The sequence below is a fragment of the Phascolarctos cinereus genome, unplaced genomic scaffold (genome assembly GCF_003287225.1).
Source record: "Phascolarctos cinereus isolate Bilbo 61053 unplaced genomic scaffold, phaCin_HiC Scaffold_3;HRSCAF=262, whole genome shotgun sequence".
In the NCBI taxonomy this organism is placed as follows: Eukaryota; Metazoa; Chordata; class Mammalia; order Diprotodontia; family Phascolarctidae; genus Phascolarctos; species Phascolarctos cinereus.
Window position 1 is genome coordinate 25245671 of NW_027555736.1, and position 14820 is coordinate 25260490.

The 14820-nt window shown below is 42.6% G+C and overlaps 1 protein-coding gene across 5 annotated transcripts in view; it reads left to right on the plus strand.

Moving 5' to 3' along the window:
* REEP3 (receptor accessory protein 3) overlaps positions 1–14820 on the plus strand; it is a 93184-nt gene that overhangs the window by 44950 nt on the left and 33414 nt on the right. For 4 of the 5 annotated variants that reach the window (XM_020998168.2, XM_020998169.2, XM_020998170.2 and 1 more), the window contains one exon: positions 14332–14408. In XM_020998168.2, coding sequence (XP_020853827.1) covers positions 14332–14408 — 77 coding nt within the window. Of the gene's footprint in view, positions 1–13394; positions 13740–14331; positions 14409–14820 lie in introns of those variants that run through there. The other variant, XM_020998171.2, reaches the window with a different exon arrangement.

Consider the following 14820-nt stretch of genomic DNA (forward strand, 5'->3'; position numbering starts at 1 on the left):
TGATGGCCTGTCACATACCCTCCAAGACTTAACATTTGGTGGTTCTAAGTAGGGCTAGGAAAACACAGAATCTCAGTGTTGGAGAGGACCACTCATCTGTCCCAGACCAAGCGTTCCTTTTACAGTGTACTCGTTACCTAACTGGTCAGTAAATGGTCAGCCTGCAGCCTTTGCTTGAAGCCCTCTAATGATGAGGGCCTCCCCACCCACCCCTGCCACTCCCTCCCTAGGCCTTCAGTTCCACTTTGGGATAACTCCAGTTATTAGAAAGGATTTTTTTACATTGAGCCAAAATCTGCCTTTCTGCACCTTTAATTGGGCCTTATGGTTCTGCCTTCTGGGGCCAAGCAGAATAAATCAAAATAGTAACACGTATGTAGAACTTGAAAATTTGTAAAACAGAATAGAGGTGGTTTATCACTTCCCACATTTAGGATCATACACTTTTCTAATGTAGCCTAGGACAGTGTTCAACTTTTTGGCTGCCATGTCACTTTTTGACCATTTACTTTCTTATCTCTTCAAAAGATTTGTGAGAATAATTTACATACATATTAAGAGCATCCTTGACGAAAATGAGAAGACAGCTCAGACTGGTTAAGCAAGTCTTCCTTGCATATCTTAATATCCCACAAGATTTCTTGATAAATACAGCCACAGCTATAATTTTGTTGACAATCTTCTGATTACCAGTGTCAAGCAAAGGAGATTACATACTTGCCAGAAATGTTCTCTCTTATGGAGAATGTCTGCTCAGCATCCAAATGGAAATGAATGTTCCCTATAGATGGTGAGGCCCTCGAACATTCCTATTTGTAGTTGTTATTATTACTGATTTCAGCAAGCCCCCAGAAGGCTACAGGGTCTTCTTAGTGAAATCTACAGCCACTCAAATGAGATCAACCTAGTAATCTAAATGGGTGACCAAAACAATACAACATTTTGGATGGATGGATGGATGGATGGATGGATGGATGGATGGTATCTGTGTACTGGATAGTGAATGCAGATGATTTGGGCTCAGAAGTGAACTAGGAACAGGCTAGATTACATTTGTGAAATTCCTCAGTGATTTTCACAATCCCAGACATTAATATTTTCTTGGTGGTGCCTGGGAATCATGGGACACCAAAATTATTGAAAAGTCAAAACTTCAGGGCACTTAAAAACCAATTGAGAGACAGAGGAGTAATATTCAGGGTATTGATGACTTGAGTGTATGATTATGGGCTAGAATAAATAGCCTGAGTGATGTCACCAAAAGCTATTAAAATCCCTACAGGTTGCATACCTCTAGCATGTGGGGTAGACCCTCTGAAGATTTAATAGGAGACTAGACCCAGGAATCACCCAGAACAAGAAGGCATGTAGCAATCTCATCCTCATTGATGAGGAGTTCCCTCCAAGTTGGTTCTTAGCTCACTTACCATGTGAGAAGTATGAATCACTCATCCCGCCTAACCTTCCACTAATTTGAAGATTGACATTTTATAGTTAAAAGCAGAAATGAAGAGTTAACTAAAGTTTTCCAGATTTCTAATTTTAAAATGTTTTATGGGAAAAAATATACACTTAATAAGAGCTAACATTTATGTAGTGCTTTGGGATTTGCAAGGCACTTTACAAAATCTCATTTGAGCCTTATAACAACTCTGGAAGGAAGGTACTATCATGAACCCCATTTTACAGATGAGGAAATGCAAGCTGAGAAAGGTTAAGTAACTTATCCAGGGTCACACACCTAGTAAGTTTCTGAGGCAAGATTTGAATTCAAGCTTTCCCAGCTCCCAAGTTCAAAGCTTTATTCACTACTTTGGTTTATAAAAAGGTCCTGTCTAATATTGACAGTTTACAGATATAATGAACTTAGGGACAGACATTTGAAATAATTCTTAATTAGTTCCCAGTTATGTAGCATGCTTTGCCAAACAACAGCTCCTAGGTCAAGAATGCGAGTATAATCGTCCCCATTTGATAAGAGGAAGCTGGATCCCAGATTGAGGCAACGTGAGTTGCCGAGGGCCGCAGAGTTCAGGAGGCGCTCAGCACTGATAGACAGTATGCTGTCTCTCATTAATACACCTTCTCATAACATAGAAGTAAATAAACTAATGACAAAATGAAAGGTTCCTCTTTTCAGAACTTCATAGGTTTAGATAAATTTCACTATAGTTCAATGTTTAACAATAAATTTGTGTTTGATAATAAAGTATGTCCAATGCCATCCATTTCTGCGTAAGACATTATTAACTTATGGATTATATCATACAAATTTGGGGTTGTTTTGTTCTACCCCCTCAGTGTGCACATGCATGCCAGCTAGCACAATAGGTCAGTTAGCTAATTGTGTCTGCTTTGTCTCCTTTATGTGTGTTTTTACCTTGCTGACTCAGACTTCTCTTCTTGGACTTTAGCTGGAGTCACCTTTCCCCATCTTAGATTGGGGCCCTCTTCTTGGCTCATTGTAGTTCCCACTTGGGATTCAGGCCTACGCATAAAGTAATCTGCCCCTCCCCTCGCACCACAAAAAGACTTGAAGTCTTTCTGAAGCCTTCTCCTACTATTTGCTGTTGGACACAACTACCACCACCTGATATAGTCGAGGTGCCCAATTATCCCAACAGAGCCTGGGATTCAAAGGTGTAGAAGGCCCTCCTCCTAGAATTCCCTTGTCCCCTCTTCAATCATTTCCTTCCCCTCAAGTATAAAGGTGCTGAGAACCCTACCTCAAGGCTGAGGACCACTGATACATGTGAAGAAATTTTCCTTTATTTCTAGAAAATCAAGGGTACAACAATCCCAAGGATGGGGAAAGTCCCTTCAGCTTTGGGAATGAAACCTTGGAATGGATTAGCCAAATCCTTTGAAAGGGCCACAATCTGCCACTCTTTCTTTAGTGCCTTCAATGTGCAGGGTCCTGATGAGGCTAAAGAAGACTTTGAAGCAACCCCCCCCCCACCTCTTTCTGCACCTATTTGGATCCTAATGTGAAATCTCACTCTGGAGTTTCTCTCCAGGAGCCTGAGACACTAGGCCAAAGAATAGTGAGCCAGGAGGTTGTCTGCATGCTGGCCTTAGCTATGCAGGACTGGTGTGCATGTGATTTGGGAAGGGTTAGGAAAGATTTGCTTTATTGGCCGATTAGAATGTGCACTGAAGCAGTGGGAGGAAACCTCAGCTTGATTCTGGGTGGCCTGAGAAAGCCCCAGGAGAGGTTTGGGTAACCCAGCCTCAGGCTTGCTGGGGCCCTCAGCCTTCAGGTGTAGGAGGGAGACTGCAGAATTAGTTGTTAATTACCCTTCTCCTTCCTCAGCAAAGTAGACTGAACTTTCAGTGGAGGTTTGCTCTATTATGTGCTGTAATTACACCCCAGTACCTTCAGGTTCAGGCTAGAAAAGGTCAGACTGACTGTGTGAGACTTGGTGAATGTATTTTTTACCTTGGTCTTCCCATCCCCAGTGCTAGTAGTTACATTTGATCCATATGCCCTGGGTGTTTATTTGTTTGTTTGTTTTAGATGTTTCTGAAGTGCCTGTTACATGTAAAGCAGGTTTTAGGCCCTGGGGACACAACCAGAACTATTCCTTCTCCCCAGGATTTTCAGACAACCCACAAGCATTTATTAAACACAATTGGTGTGTGCTTGACATGGAGTGCTAAGTGCTGAGAGTGCAAAGGCAGGCTGAAACTGCCTTGTATTCCAGTGTGGAAGACACATAAGAAAATAGAGACAAGCCAGATGAGTTTAGAGCAGATGGAAGGTAGCCTTAGCCCTGGCAAATGTCACAGTTTAAGTAGATAAGTAAATAAGAAATAACTTGGGAGTAAAGGAAGGGCAGAGCATTTTAAGTGCTTACAGTGTCCTGCAGACTGTGCTAAGGCCTGGGAATACAAACTCATGTGCTTAATGGAGGGCCATCACACATAAGTGAGTTCACCTTGCCACTGTTGATCACCCTCTCCACCTGAGGACTCTCTTGTCTCTAGGTTTTGGGGACCCTTCTCTCTCCTGCTTCTCCTCCTCCCTAGTCAGCTTCTCCTCGGTCTCCTTTGCTGGATCCTCTTCCAGATCATGCCTACTATCCTTGGCAGTCCCATCCAGCCCTCTGTCCTGGGCTCTCTTCTCTTCTCTTACTATACCACTTCACTTGATGAGATCAACAGCTCCCATGAATTTGATTATCTTCTCTGTTCTAATGATTTTCAGATGTACTTGTCCAGCCCTAACCTCCGTATGGACCTCCAGTCTCACATCTCCAGCCGCCTTCCAGATATCTCAAACTAGATGTCCTGTAGACATCTTAAACTCAACATGTCCAAAACAGAGCTCATTCTCTTTCCCCATAAATCCTCCCCCTTCCTACTTTCCCTGTTACTGTCAAGGCCAATACCATCCTCCCAGTGCCTTAGACTTGGCAACCTAGGAGTCATCCTGGATTCCTCACTCTCTCACACCCTGCTTATCCCCATAGCCAAGATGTCACTAAGGCCTGTCTTGCCTTCTACACCATCTCTCCAGTATGCCCCTTCTCTCCTCTGGCACAGCTCCCTCTCTGGTGAAGATCCTCATCACCTCCCGCTTGGACTGTTGCTCCAGCTACTGCTGGGTCTGCCTGCCTCAAGTCTCTCCCCACTCCAGTCCATTCTCCATTCAGCCACTAAAGTGATTTTCCTGAAATACAAAGCCTTTCATCACCTAGCCCTCTCCTACCTTTCCAGGTTTCTTACACCTTACTCCAGGTATCTAGGTGTTCAGGAGGACTAGCACCTCTGGTATGAGGGCTTGCCAAGCCCTTTACAGGGCTGCTCATCCACCTTTGGTGTCCACCTTTCGCCCAGCTCTCCCCTGGGGCTCCAGGAAGCTGTAACACATGCAGTGACAACACCCCGGCAAACCATCTTGGCAGACAGGCTAAACGAGGTTGAGAGTAACCAAAGGGTCAGAGGGTGTCTTCCCCAAGTATGTAAAAACTTCCCCCCTTCCACCAGCCATGAAGGCAGCTGAAGCAGAAACTGTGGAGTGCTTAGAGCTTGGTCAGCCATCAGAGACACCAAGGTTATTTACTGCATGCTGGGTCATCACCAGCCATCCTGACTTTTGTCCTGCCACTGGACTTCAATGACTGTGGAAGAGAGAGCAAGGTTGACTTTGTGCAGCACCGCCACACTTAAATTCCATTTACACAGAAGTCACGACCTCGCCCTGTGATGTCATGGGCCTTTGAAAATGAAGGACAAACACCAACATCGCTTCACTTCTCACCATGCATTCTTTGATCCCACGGCCCTGGCCCTCCATCTCCAGGCTCCATATGTCCACCCCCCATGCTTGGAATGCACGCCTTCATTTCTGCCTCCTGATTCCTTCGTTTCCTTCAAGTCCCAGCTAAAGTCTCATCTTGTACAGGAAGTGCATCCCGGCATCATCTTGATTCTAGTGCCTTCCTTCTGTTGTTTCCTATTTATCCTGTATGTAGTTGGTATATATTTGCTTATTGTCACTCCCATTAGAGTGTGAGCTCCTTGAAGGCGGGGACTATCTTGTGCTTTTCTTTGTATCCCCAGATTTAACACAATATCTGGCACATAGTATTTAACAAATGTTTATTGACTGACTGAGTTCAGCAGTAGGGCGAAAGAGTGGCCCTAGGGCGCTGCGTCAGAAATAGGGCCTAGTGGTTGTTCAGCCTGCCAGGAAGGCTCAATTTTCATCAAAAGGGTATCAGCTGCCACATGGATCCCACATTCAGGGACTTCAAAGGGCCTGATGTTATAGCTGCTGGGAGTGTCTATGTTGGTAGGATCTGGGTAGGCAGAAGGGGCAAGAAGGAGGGAACCTGGTAAAAGGAGGGAAGACAATGAGAATTGAAACAGTGGGAGAGAGGAGAGGGGTCAAAAGGTCCTTCCTCTTCCTGGTGAGGAGGGGATACATTCTAACCATTCACCGATGTCAGTTTGTGAACAGAATCAGAGGCCTGAAATCCTGAGATGAGGGAACACCGAGTCAGTAAAGGCAAGTGCATAATAAGTCTGGAAAGGTCGACGAGAGGAGTATTGTAAAAGGCTTTAAAAATGCCAAGCTGAGGAGGGTGTATAATGCCAAAAGCAGCAGGGACGCACTGAGGAGTCTTTGAGTGCAGGAATGCCGTAGTCTGGCAGCTAGGCTGAGTAATAATGCATTGAGGTGGCACGTCTAATGTTTGCCAGGTCCTGCATGTACTTTTCTAATCATCTTCGTTGACCTTTCATACCCAGTAGTCACTACTTTCTCACTAATGTTCTGTGTGTTACTGTTTAATTTTCGTCATTTTTATTGACTTGCATTTAGTAGTAATAAACCCTCTGAAAGTTGTTATTGATGTTGTCACTTTCATAACCTCATGATGATACTAAATACTGAATGATAGATGTATAGGTATGCTTTTTAAGAAAAATTAACTTCTCCTTAATATGCTATTAATCAACCCTTTTGTCTAGTTCTCAAGAAATAATGGTCATTTAGGATTATTTTTCACTGCCCATTGTTTTAGATGTTCTCTTTGAGTCAAAAAGAGTTAATTTATGTTAAACTAAGAAAATAAGTAGAATGATTAAATCTTAAATCTTTTCAGAAAAAGTAAGAGAATGTCAACTAGAGACCTGGCCTTGCATCGGCCTCTTCGTTTGTGGCCAGTCCCAGCGTGTGTTAAAGGCATGGGATGTACACCAGTGACACGGAGCACAGCTTGTTGTAGGACATTCAGCACTTGTGTATATTCACTTTCCAGTATTCACTCAGGCCTAAAAATAGCCTCTAATCCCCCGAGAGAAGGAAGCACAGGATACCGTCACATGACTGTCTGGGTTTTGTCCAGACTGAAATGGCAAGAAGATTTTGTAAGCCTTCTGGGGTCCAAGTAAGAATTAAGGCAAGTAGAGACGTGTTCAGTTGCCTGGACATGGCTGTGACCCATATAAATAACCCTCGGGTGCCTAGTGCACTTCCAAAGGATTGGATGGCTTTTGAATTTTAAGATGAATCATTATGAAAAGTGCTTTTCATTTAAAGAACTAAATTTTTTAAATAGATTAGTTTTGTTATTTCAGTGATTTCAGACATCAGAAGTATTCTTTGAATAACTTTCTAAGTATTTGTTCTAAATTACATTGCCTTGGTTTTTTGCATGCTTTAAAATGAGATGAAAAGTGTAAGTTAGAAAATCCTTGAAAAACGTAATGTTTTTTGGATAGAGCGCTGGGCCTGGAGTCAGAAAGACCTAAGTTCAAATCGAGCCTCAGACACTTGCTAGCTGTGTGACCCTGAGCAAGTCACTTAACCAGTTTCCCCAGCTGTAAAATTGGCATCATAGTAGCACCTATCTCACAGATTGTTGTGATAATATTTGTAAAAAGTATAACTCAGTGCCTGGCGCATAGCAGGCACTTAATAAATGTTTGTTCACCTTTTCAAACTTTGAAGCTGGGTTGGGGGGAAATGTGTCATTCTAGTATGACCAGCTTCAATTATAAGTATAAAATAGTGATTAAAGTTATTTTAACTATAAAAATTATATACAATTATACTTGTCCAGAGAGCGCTCCTCAATGATTTGGTACACAACTGAGAACTATGAATTGACGTTTTTAAAAAACCGTATGCAGCCAAGGCAGATGTCACAAAGTCTGTTCTCTTGGACTCTGTTCAGTATCAGTAGCAGATGCTGTATTCCCTGACTCAAATCTGCTTTTTAAATTTAGAGTGGGATCGCACTGCTGCCCACCCCTCAGTCAGCCCTTCTGATATTTCCTGATGGCTTTGCTGGCCTCCTGTCCCCCTTATAGACACAGATTCCTGGCCCTCTCAAACTTGCTGGCCTCCTGTCCACTTGCTGACAGATACCTGACCCCCTATCCATCCACTGGACACCCTCCTTGGCCTCTTCTGTACCTGGAGACAAATCCCTGGCTCTCTGCCTTTTCGCACCATTTGCTGGCTCAGGCTTTCAACTGAGTGCTCAGTACCTTGCACCCAGCTCACAGTGACCATCAAACACATTTCACCTTGGATGCCTATGCATTATGTGAAACTTGCTGCCTGACAGATGAACTGCATAAACCAGGCCACTTAATTAATGCATCATTAGTAACCCAGATGAGGGGATGGAGAAAATAGACCCAAGGACACTAGGAATAATGCAGGTAGAGCCCCAGAGGGATGGTTTGTGAAGGAGAAGGAGCTGATTTGTGCCAGATGAATCTCATTTCCTTTGTTGACTGAGGAACGGAAACATTATGGAGATCATCTACATTTCAGCAAAGCAGAAGCTTTCCTGTTCTTACATATGCTTAATTATTTACATGTCTTCTCCAAAAACAACACCAAAAAAAAAGAAGAAAAAAAAAGGCCCTTGCCTTCAAGGAGCTTACATGCTAATTTAACAATAAAATAGAAGCTCCTTTGGGACAGGGACTGCTAGGTCCGTTTGTATCTGCAGTGTCCACCACAGGGCCCCACATACATGGTAAGTCTTGATTCCAATAAAGTCATGCATAACATTCCATTATTTGTAACCATTTAGCATTGGGATTAAAGAGACCTTGTTTTTTGGCAACAGCCTGTGAGGGATCCTTGAGAACTTTGCCCAGTTTTCTCCATGCAACCTTATTCTCCTGTTCAGTTTTGGGCCTTGTTCGTTATACAAGTGTAGGTGCACCTTGAGCTACTGTAGATAAAGAATGAGAAGGGACCCATTGCTTTAAAAAAAAAAAGCAGCAATAGTGACGGGTAAAGAGGACAGAGTTTAGAGTTAGAAGAGTTGGGTTCTAATCTCATCTTTGTGGAGGGCCACAGCTGTTTCCTCGTCAATTGTAGGTTTCTACAGCACTTTAAAAGCCAGACTTTCATTGCAGTTCTTTCTTTTCTTCCTCTGGTTTAGCTTTATGTATTTACATAGGGTATCGCTTTTCATGTTTGCTCTAGAGCATGGCTTGGCAAACTTGGCCCAAATTCTGGCTGCTTTTGTACCACCAGTGAGCCAAGGGTTTTACATTTTTAAAAAAGGTTTATTATATTTAAAAACATAAAAACTTTTCTTAGCCTGAACTGTATAAAAACAAGCAACAGGCCGGATTTGGCCCTTGGGCCAGAGTTTGCCAACAACCTCTGCTGTAGAATTAAAACATGTTCTGATTTTATAAGACATTTAAGAAATATTCCAATTCAGAATCTCATGTTTCTAGATTGTCTAGATTTTGAGATATCCATCTTTTTTTAAACATTGACTTTTGTTTCTCCTGTATCCTTTAGAGAAGACAGTAAGTGGCTTTGAAGTCAATTTTTAATAAAAGCTTTGCGAACTTAAGCCTTTACTGTCACATCACTACCAAGTCCACTAATGGACTGAGCAAAGTCATATGTTCCTAAGGTTAAAGTCTGTGGTTCCTGCTGCGGGTGACATAGAAGCTCTTATTCAGGTCACTTGTAATTCTGCACCAGCCTCCTCCCTATTTGAATCAAATTATGAATGCCGTCACGCATTTCATCACCTTGACAAAAAGGACCAAGAAGTACTTCTGAACTTCCAAGAAAATATTAGCAAAGAATAATTCAGCAAAGAAAATGTATATAAAATTGTAGCATCTAACTTTAGGAAAGTTTAAATCAAAGGAAAGTTTAGGAAAGTTTAAATCAAAGATTGAAGTTAGTGCTCAAGATGACTCAGTATCTTTTTCTTACAAAAAGGATGTTTTCCTTGATGTGATTCTATTATATATTTTTACATTCTAGAGATACTATTCAAGTTTCATTTGTAGAAACAGCTATGCATTTTACAGAACCCAAACTGAACCTCAAAGGATCTCACATGTATAATTGATATGTTATTTCCCTTCTCAATGGGTGGGGGAGGAGCTCGAAGGAAGGAGAGAATTTGGAACTCAAAAATTTTTTTAAATGTTCAAAATAAAGAAAAAAAGTCATCCATAATAATTAAATTCATGGGAGCTGATGAGATCATCAGATGAAATACTGTAGAGCAGAAGAGCCAGTGAACTATGCCCCACAGGCCAAATTTGCCCTGCTCACTGTTTTTGTACAGCCAGCAAGAACTATGCATGCTTTTTAACATTTTTAAATGGTTGGAAAAAATTGAAAGAAGAATGATATTTTGTGACCCATGAAAATTATACGAAATTCACATTTCAATGTCATTAAATAAAGTTGTATGGGAGCATAGCCATGCTCATTAGTCCTCATCCATTTCCATATGATAGTCTGTGGCTGCTCTTATACCTCAAGGCAGACAAGCAGTTAAAAAAGAAGACTGTATATATGGTTCTCTTATCCCTTTGCACGGCCGCTTGTTGCACTCCAAACTGAGGTGATCTGATGATAACCCAAGAACATTTGAGGTGTCCCGTGTATCACCATAACATGGCATTTCATTTTATTATCAATTCATATCCATCATGTCAAAACAAGAAGAGGAAGAGGTACATGATGCTTTTTTGAGCTCAGGGCCAAGATTGGAGTTTTTCCAAATAAGATGAATCACCCTCAGCCACCACCACCAAACACCAAAGAGCTTTTGGAAATTAGCTTTGGCTGTAGACTTGATAATGTTTCTTAATTGATTCAACCAAAAATTAAAAGGCTGAGCAGCACTTATGTGAAATTTATAGTGTGGTAGCATTAATTCAAAGACAGCAAATGTTGTTTAAGTCCCAAGCAATGGCAAGCTGGTTTATACACCTCTTGTGGTGTCGAGGTTGAAACAAGAAGTGAGATCTCTATTCTGACCCAGATTTGCAGCTGATAATATTAAAGCTCAGAGGATGATCCCGATGGCATCTTTTGGACCTTGATGCAAGTGCAAAAGAAGCTTCCAGATCTCAAAATCCACTTAACTGTTCAGTTGAGGAGATTCTTCCTCCCTTTCAGTGGGGAAGTATTTAATCTGCAACATAATGAGTGGCTAAAAAGAAAATATCAAGAGAAAAATCTAATAGAATTCTAAAAATGTCTTCCAGGCTTTGAATATGTTCAATTAAAATCACATGCTTGTGGACTGATATCAGCATTTGGCAGTACCTATTTCTGTGAAAAGGTATTTTCAAGGATGAAATACATAAAATCCCATTGCAGATCAGCATTAACAGATGAATGTTTATGATCAGTTTTGATGATAGGGGAATTTTGAATTCCCCAATTAAGCAAAATGTTATTCCTCAAAGAAAAATTATATGCTTATCATTAGTATACCAGTGTTACAGTAATCAGTTATATTTTGGGTTTCATTAGTAAAAAAAAGTTGTGGAAATGTTTTCTGTCTTGTTACACACACACACACACCACACACACACACACACACACACACACACACACACACATATATAAGGGTCAGATAGTAACTATCTTATTTAGGTATATATATATACCTAAATAAGATAGTTACTATCTGACCCTTTACAGAAACAGTTTACTGACCTCTTATATGGAAGGATAAGAGAAGAGGGCCCTGAACAAAGTAAGAGACACTCACAGTTAGTGGGCGTGACTTGGCTGAAGAGCCAGCAAAGCACACTTTTGAGAAGGAACAGGCAAATAGGTAGAAGAACCAGAAGAGAGTGGTGTCCTGATAACCTAGAGAGAAGAGCGTCTAAGGAGAAGAGCGTAATCAGCAACGTCCAAGGCTTTCTACAGAGAAGTCAAAAAGGGCAAGGGCTGAGGGGAGGGCCGGGGGAAGGCCATTAGAAATATAGAATATAGAAATTGTTAGTAAATGTGGGAAGAACAGTTTAAATTTAATAATGAAGTTGGAAGCCAGACTGCAGAGACTAAAGAAGAGAGGGAGGGAAAAGAAAGTGGAAGCACCTACTGGTGGTCTTGTCAAGGAGTTTAGCCACAAAAGGGACGGAGAGAGATGGGATCAAGTAGGCAAGTAAAAACTGAAGAAAAGGGAGAGTGAGGATGAAGGAGGGGGCGATCGACAACACATGGAGGGGGTTAAGGTAGCAAGAAGAAGGGCCACTTCATTGCGTGATGCAGGTATGAAGGGAGAGATCATGGCAGAAGGCATCTGGGGGATGGGAGAAGGGGCTCTCAGTGAATGGGCTCAGGTTTTTTTGTAAAATATGAGAAGAGGGTCTGAGCCAAGAGGGGAAAGAGAAGTGGAGCCGTGGGAGGTTTAGAAGAGCCACTGTTGAGAGTGGGAGAGTTGCTAAGGGGGGGTTAAAAGGTGTATCTTGTAATAGGAAGAGCCCCGTTGAGGTTTCATACCATAAATTTATAATGGACCCAGTTAGCACAGTTTTGAGATTTTCTCCGGTTTTGTTAGCAGCACATGTGTAAGAGCAAAGGCTGGGGATGGTGGAAGCAATCCCAGGCTGAAGCTTTGCAGGGCCAGTTCAGGGGTACGATAAAGGAAAGAAAAGGACAGTATAGAGTTGATCTGGTCCGCAGAGGGGTCAAGATGGGGAGGAAAGGAGAATGTGGCCAGTTCAGAGGTGATGGCCTAGGAAGAAACTGAAGGTCACACTGTAGACCAAGAATAGGATTTGGAGAGGTGAAGCGATGATAGATTGAGATCAGATAAGGGAAATCTATGTGAACATGGAAGTGGTGTGTTTGTGAGTGGTGGCAAGATCAAGGATGAAACATTTTTGTGTGTGTGGCTAAGGTGGACTGGAGGATTAGATCATGAATAAGCTGAAGGTAGGGTGAGCTTTAGGTGTTTGAAGGAGTATTGAGATGTGTGTGTGTGTGTGTGTGTGTGTGTGTGTGTGTGTGTGTATGTGTGTGTGTGTGTGTGTGTGTTTTAAGTCCCCCAGAATGAGAGCAGGAGTTGAGGAGGATAGAGAGGCTGGGAGCCAGGTACTGAACTCACTGAGGAAATAGCGGGCTGGGGAGGTCCTGGAGGGCGGTTGACAACAGCTACCAGAATTCTGATTGGCTGGCGCATATGGACTGAGCGCACCTCTGAGGAGGAGAGGTTACTCAGTGCTGGTAGAGGCAGACCCCAGAACTGGCAGTGGGAAGCAAGGAGGGTTCCAGCTCCTTCTCCCCCAACACGCCTCTCAACAGCTGAGACCGGGCGAGTGAGTGAGAGTGCGGCCAGTGCTAGAAAGAGAAGCCAGGTCTCAGGGAGAAGGTGGAAGGAATGGGTAAGGAAAAACAGCAAGATGGAAGCAGATTTATTGCTGATGGAGGAGGCGTTCAAGAGAGCACAATGGAAGGGGGCGGTGCTTTTAGAGTACGACACTGCCAGGGTTAAATTGAAGGGAACAGGGATAAGGGATTGGGCGGTGGGGTTCAGAGGGTTGTGTGGGAATTCAGAATCATTGGGATGGGGAGGGTCAGGCAAGGGGGAGTTTTTCCATCATTGAGCAATGTGCTTAGTTAGATGGGTCTCCAAACTATGCAGAAGCTCACATGTAGGAGTTGGGATACTGACAGGGAACAGTAAGTTGGCCAGTTTAGCTGGACATCACGTGTGTGAAGGGGAGGTGGGAATCAAACGAGAAAAGGGCTTATATGGCAAACTAAGGAGTTTGTGTTCTATTTTAGAGGCGGTAGGGTGCCAAGAGCAGAAGACTAGCATTCTCAGATTCATTCTGAAGGCCAGTAGGCCAGATGAAAGGTGTGGGGAACCTGCAGTAACATGGTGGCCATGTGAACAGAGGGAGAGAAATAGACCAGTGGAAGCAACAGGGCCACATCTTTGAAGCTAGAAATGCCAACATTGTGGACCCTAGGGTAGATGGTATGTATGTTGCCTCATAACCAGTCAAAAGAAATTTAGCCACCAGGTGACTCTCTGGTTCTCCAGGGTCTTTCGGAGATCACAAACAGTGCCCCAGAAGGACCAAATGTAGCTCCTCGGGGTCAGAGACAGAGGAACTAGGTGATCTTCCTCTGTCTCTTATACTGTTGTGGGTGGGAGGATAGGGAGAAAGGAATCCTTGGAGAAGGAGGATGGTGTCCGAAAGAGCATCAACAAAACATTGAAGGAAAAAGGAGCAAATATCGTTATTAAGTAACCAGTGGTGGTAACGGAGTAGGATTGACCTGCCCCACAATTCTAGAGATATCTTTCATTCTAAAGAGATGATTCCTTGTGCATCTGACGTCCAGTCAGTATCACACTATGTTGGACATCAGAGCCGCACATGGTTCTCCTCCCCGATTCTAGGATTGTGTCAGTAATGTGAGAACAACAATAGAGACTGGGCCAAGGCTCATCCTTACCAGTTCTTGGTACTCATTGTACAGACTGTAAATGACATAGGATTTTTAGTTGGAGACCAGTTGTCTTGAGAACCTTCCATGATCTCTGTTACCTTTGCTGTTCTTAGGTTCGGTGGATGATGTATTGGATTGTTTTTGCCCTTTATACTGTGATTGAAACATTGGCAGACCTAACCGTTGCTTGGTAAGTTCCAAGACTGAAAAAGCATTTTCCCTTCAGGGGCCAATGATGAATTTGGTCGTGTCTCTGTTAACTTACTGACGAGAGGCAGGTTCCCTGACTTCTCTGTGCCTGCTTTCTTGTTGGTAAAACAGAATGTCAAGTGAGGTAATGAGTGACAGTGCTTTTGAATCAGGATAAAGCTACATATAAGATAGTGGTATTATCATTCATGGAAACTGAAGCCTTTCTTAGTTGAATATTTCCGTTGAGTTTTGTTGGCTTGTTTTTTGCAAAGGAGAATTCTGGTTACAAGAAGCCATTTTGTTAATCCACTTTGGATATTAAATTAATTCTTTTAAAAGGGACCCCCAACCCTCTCCATGTGGTGAATAGAATTATAAAATCTTCTGGGGTAAAATCCAGATTTGGCCTC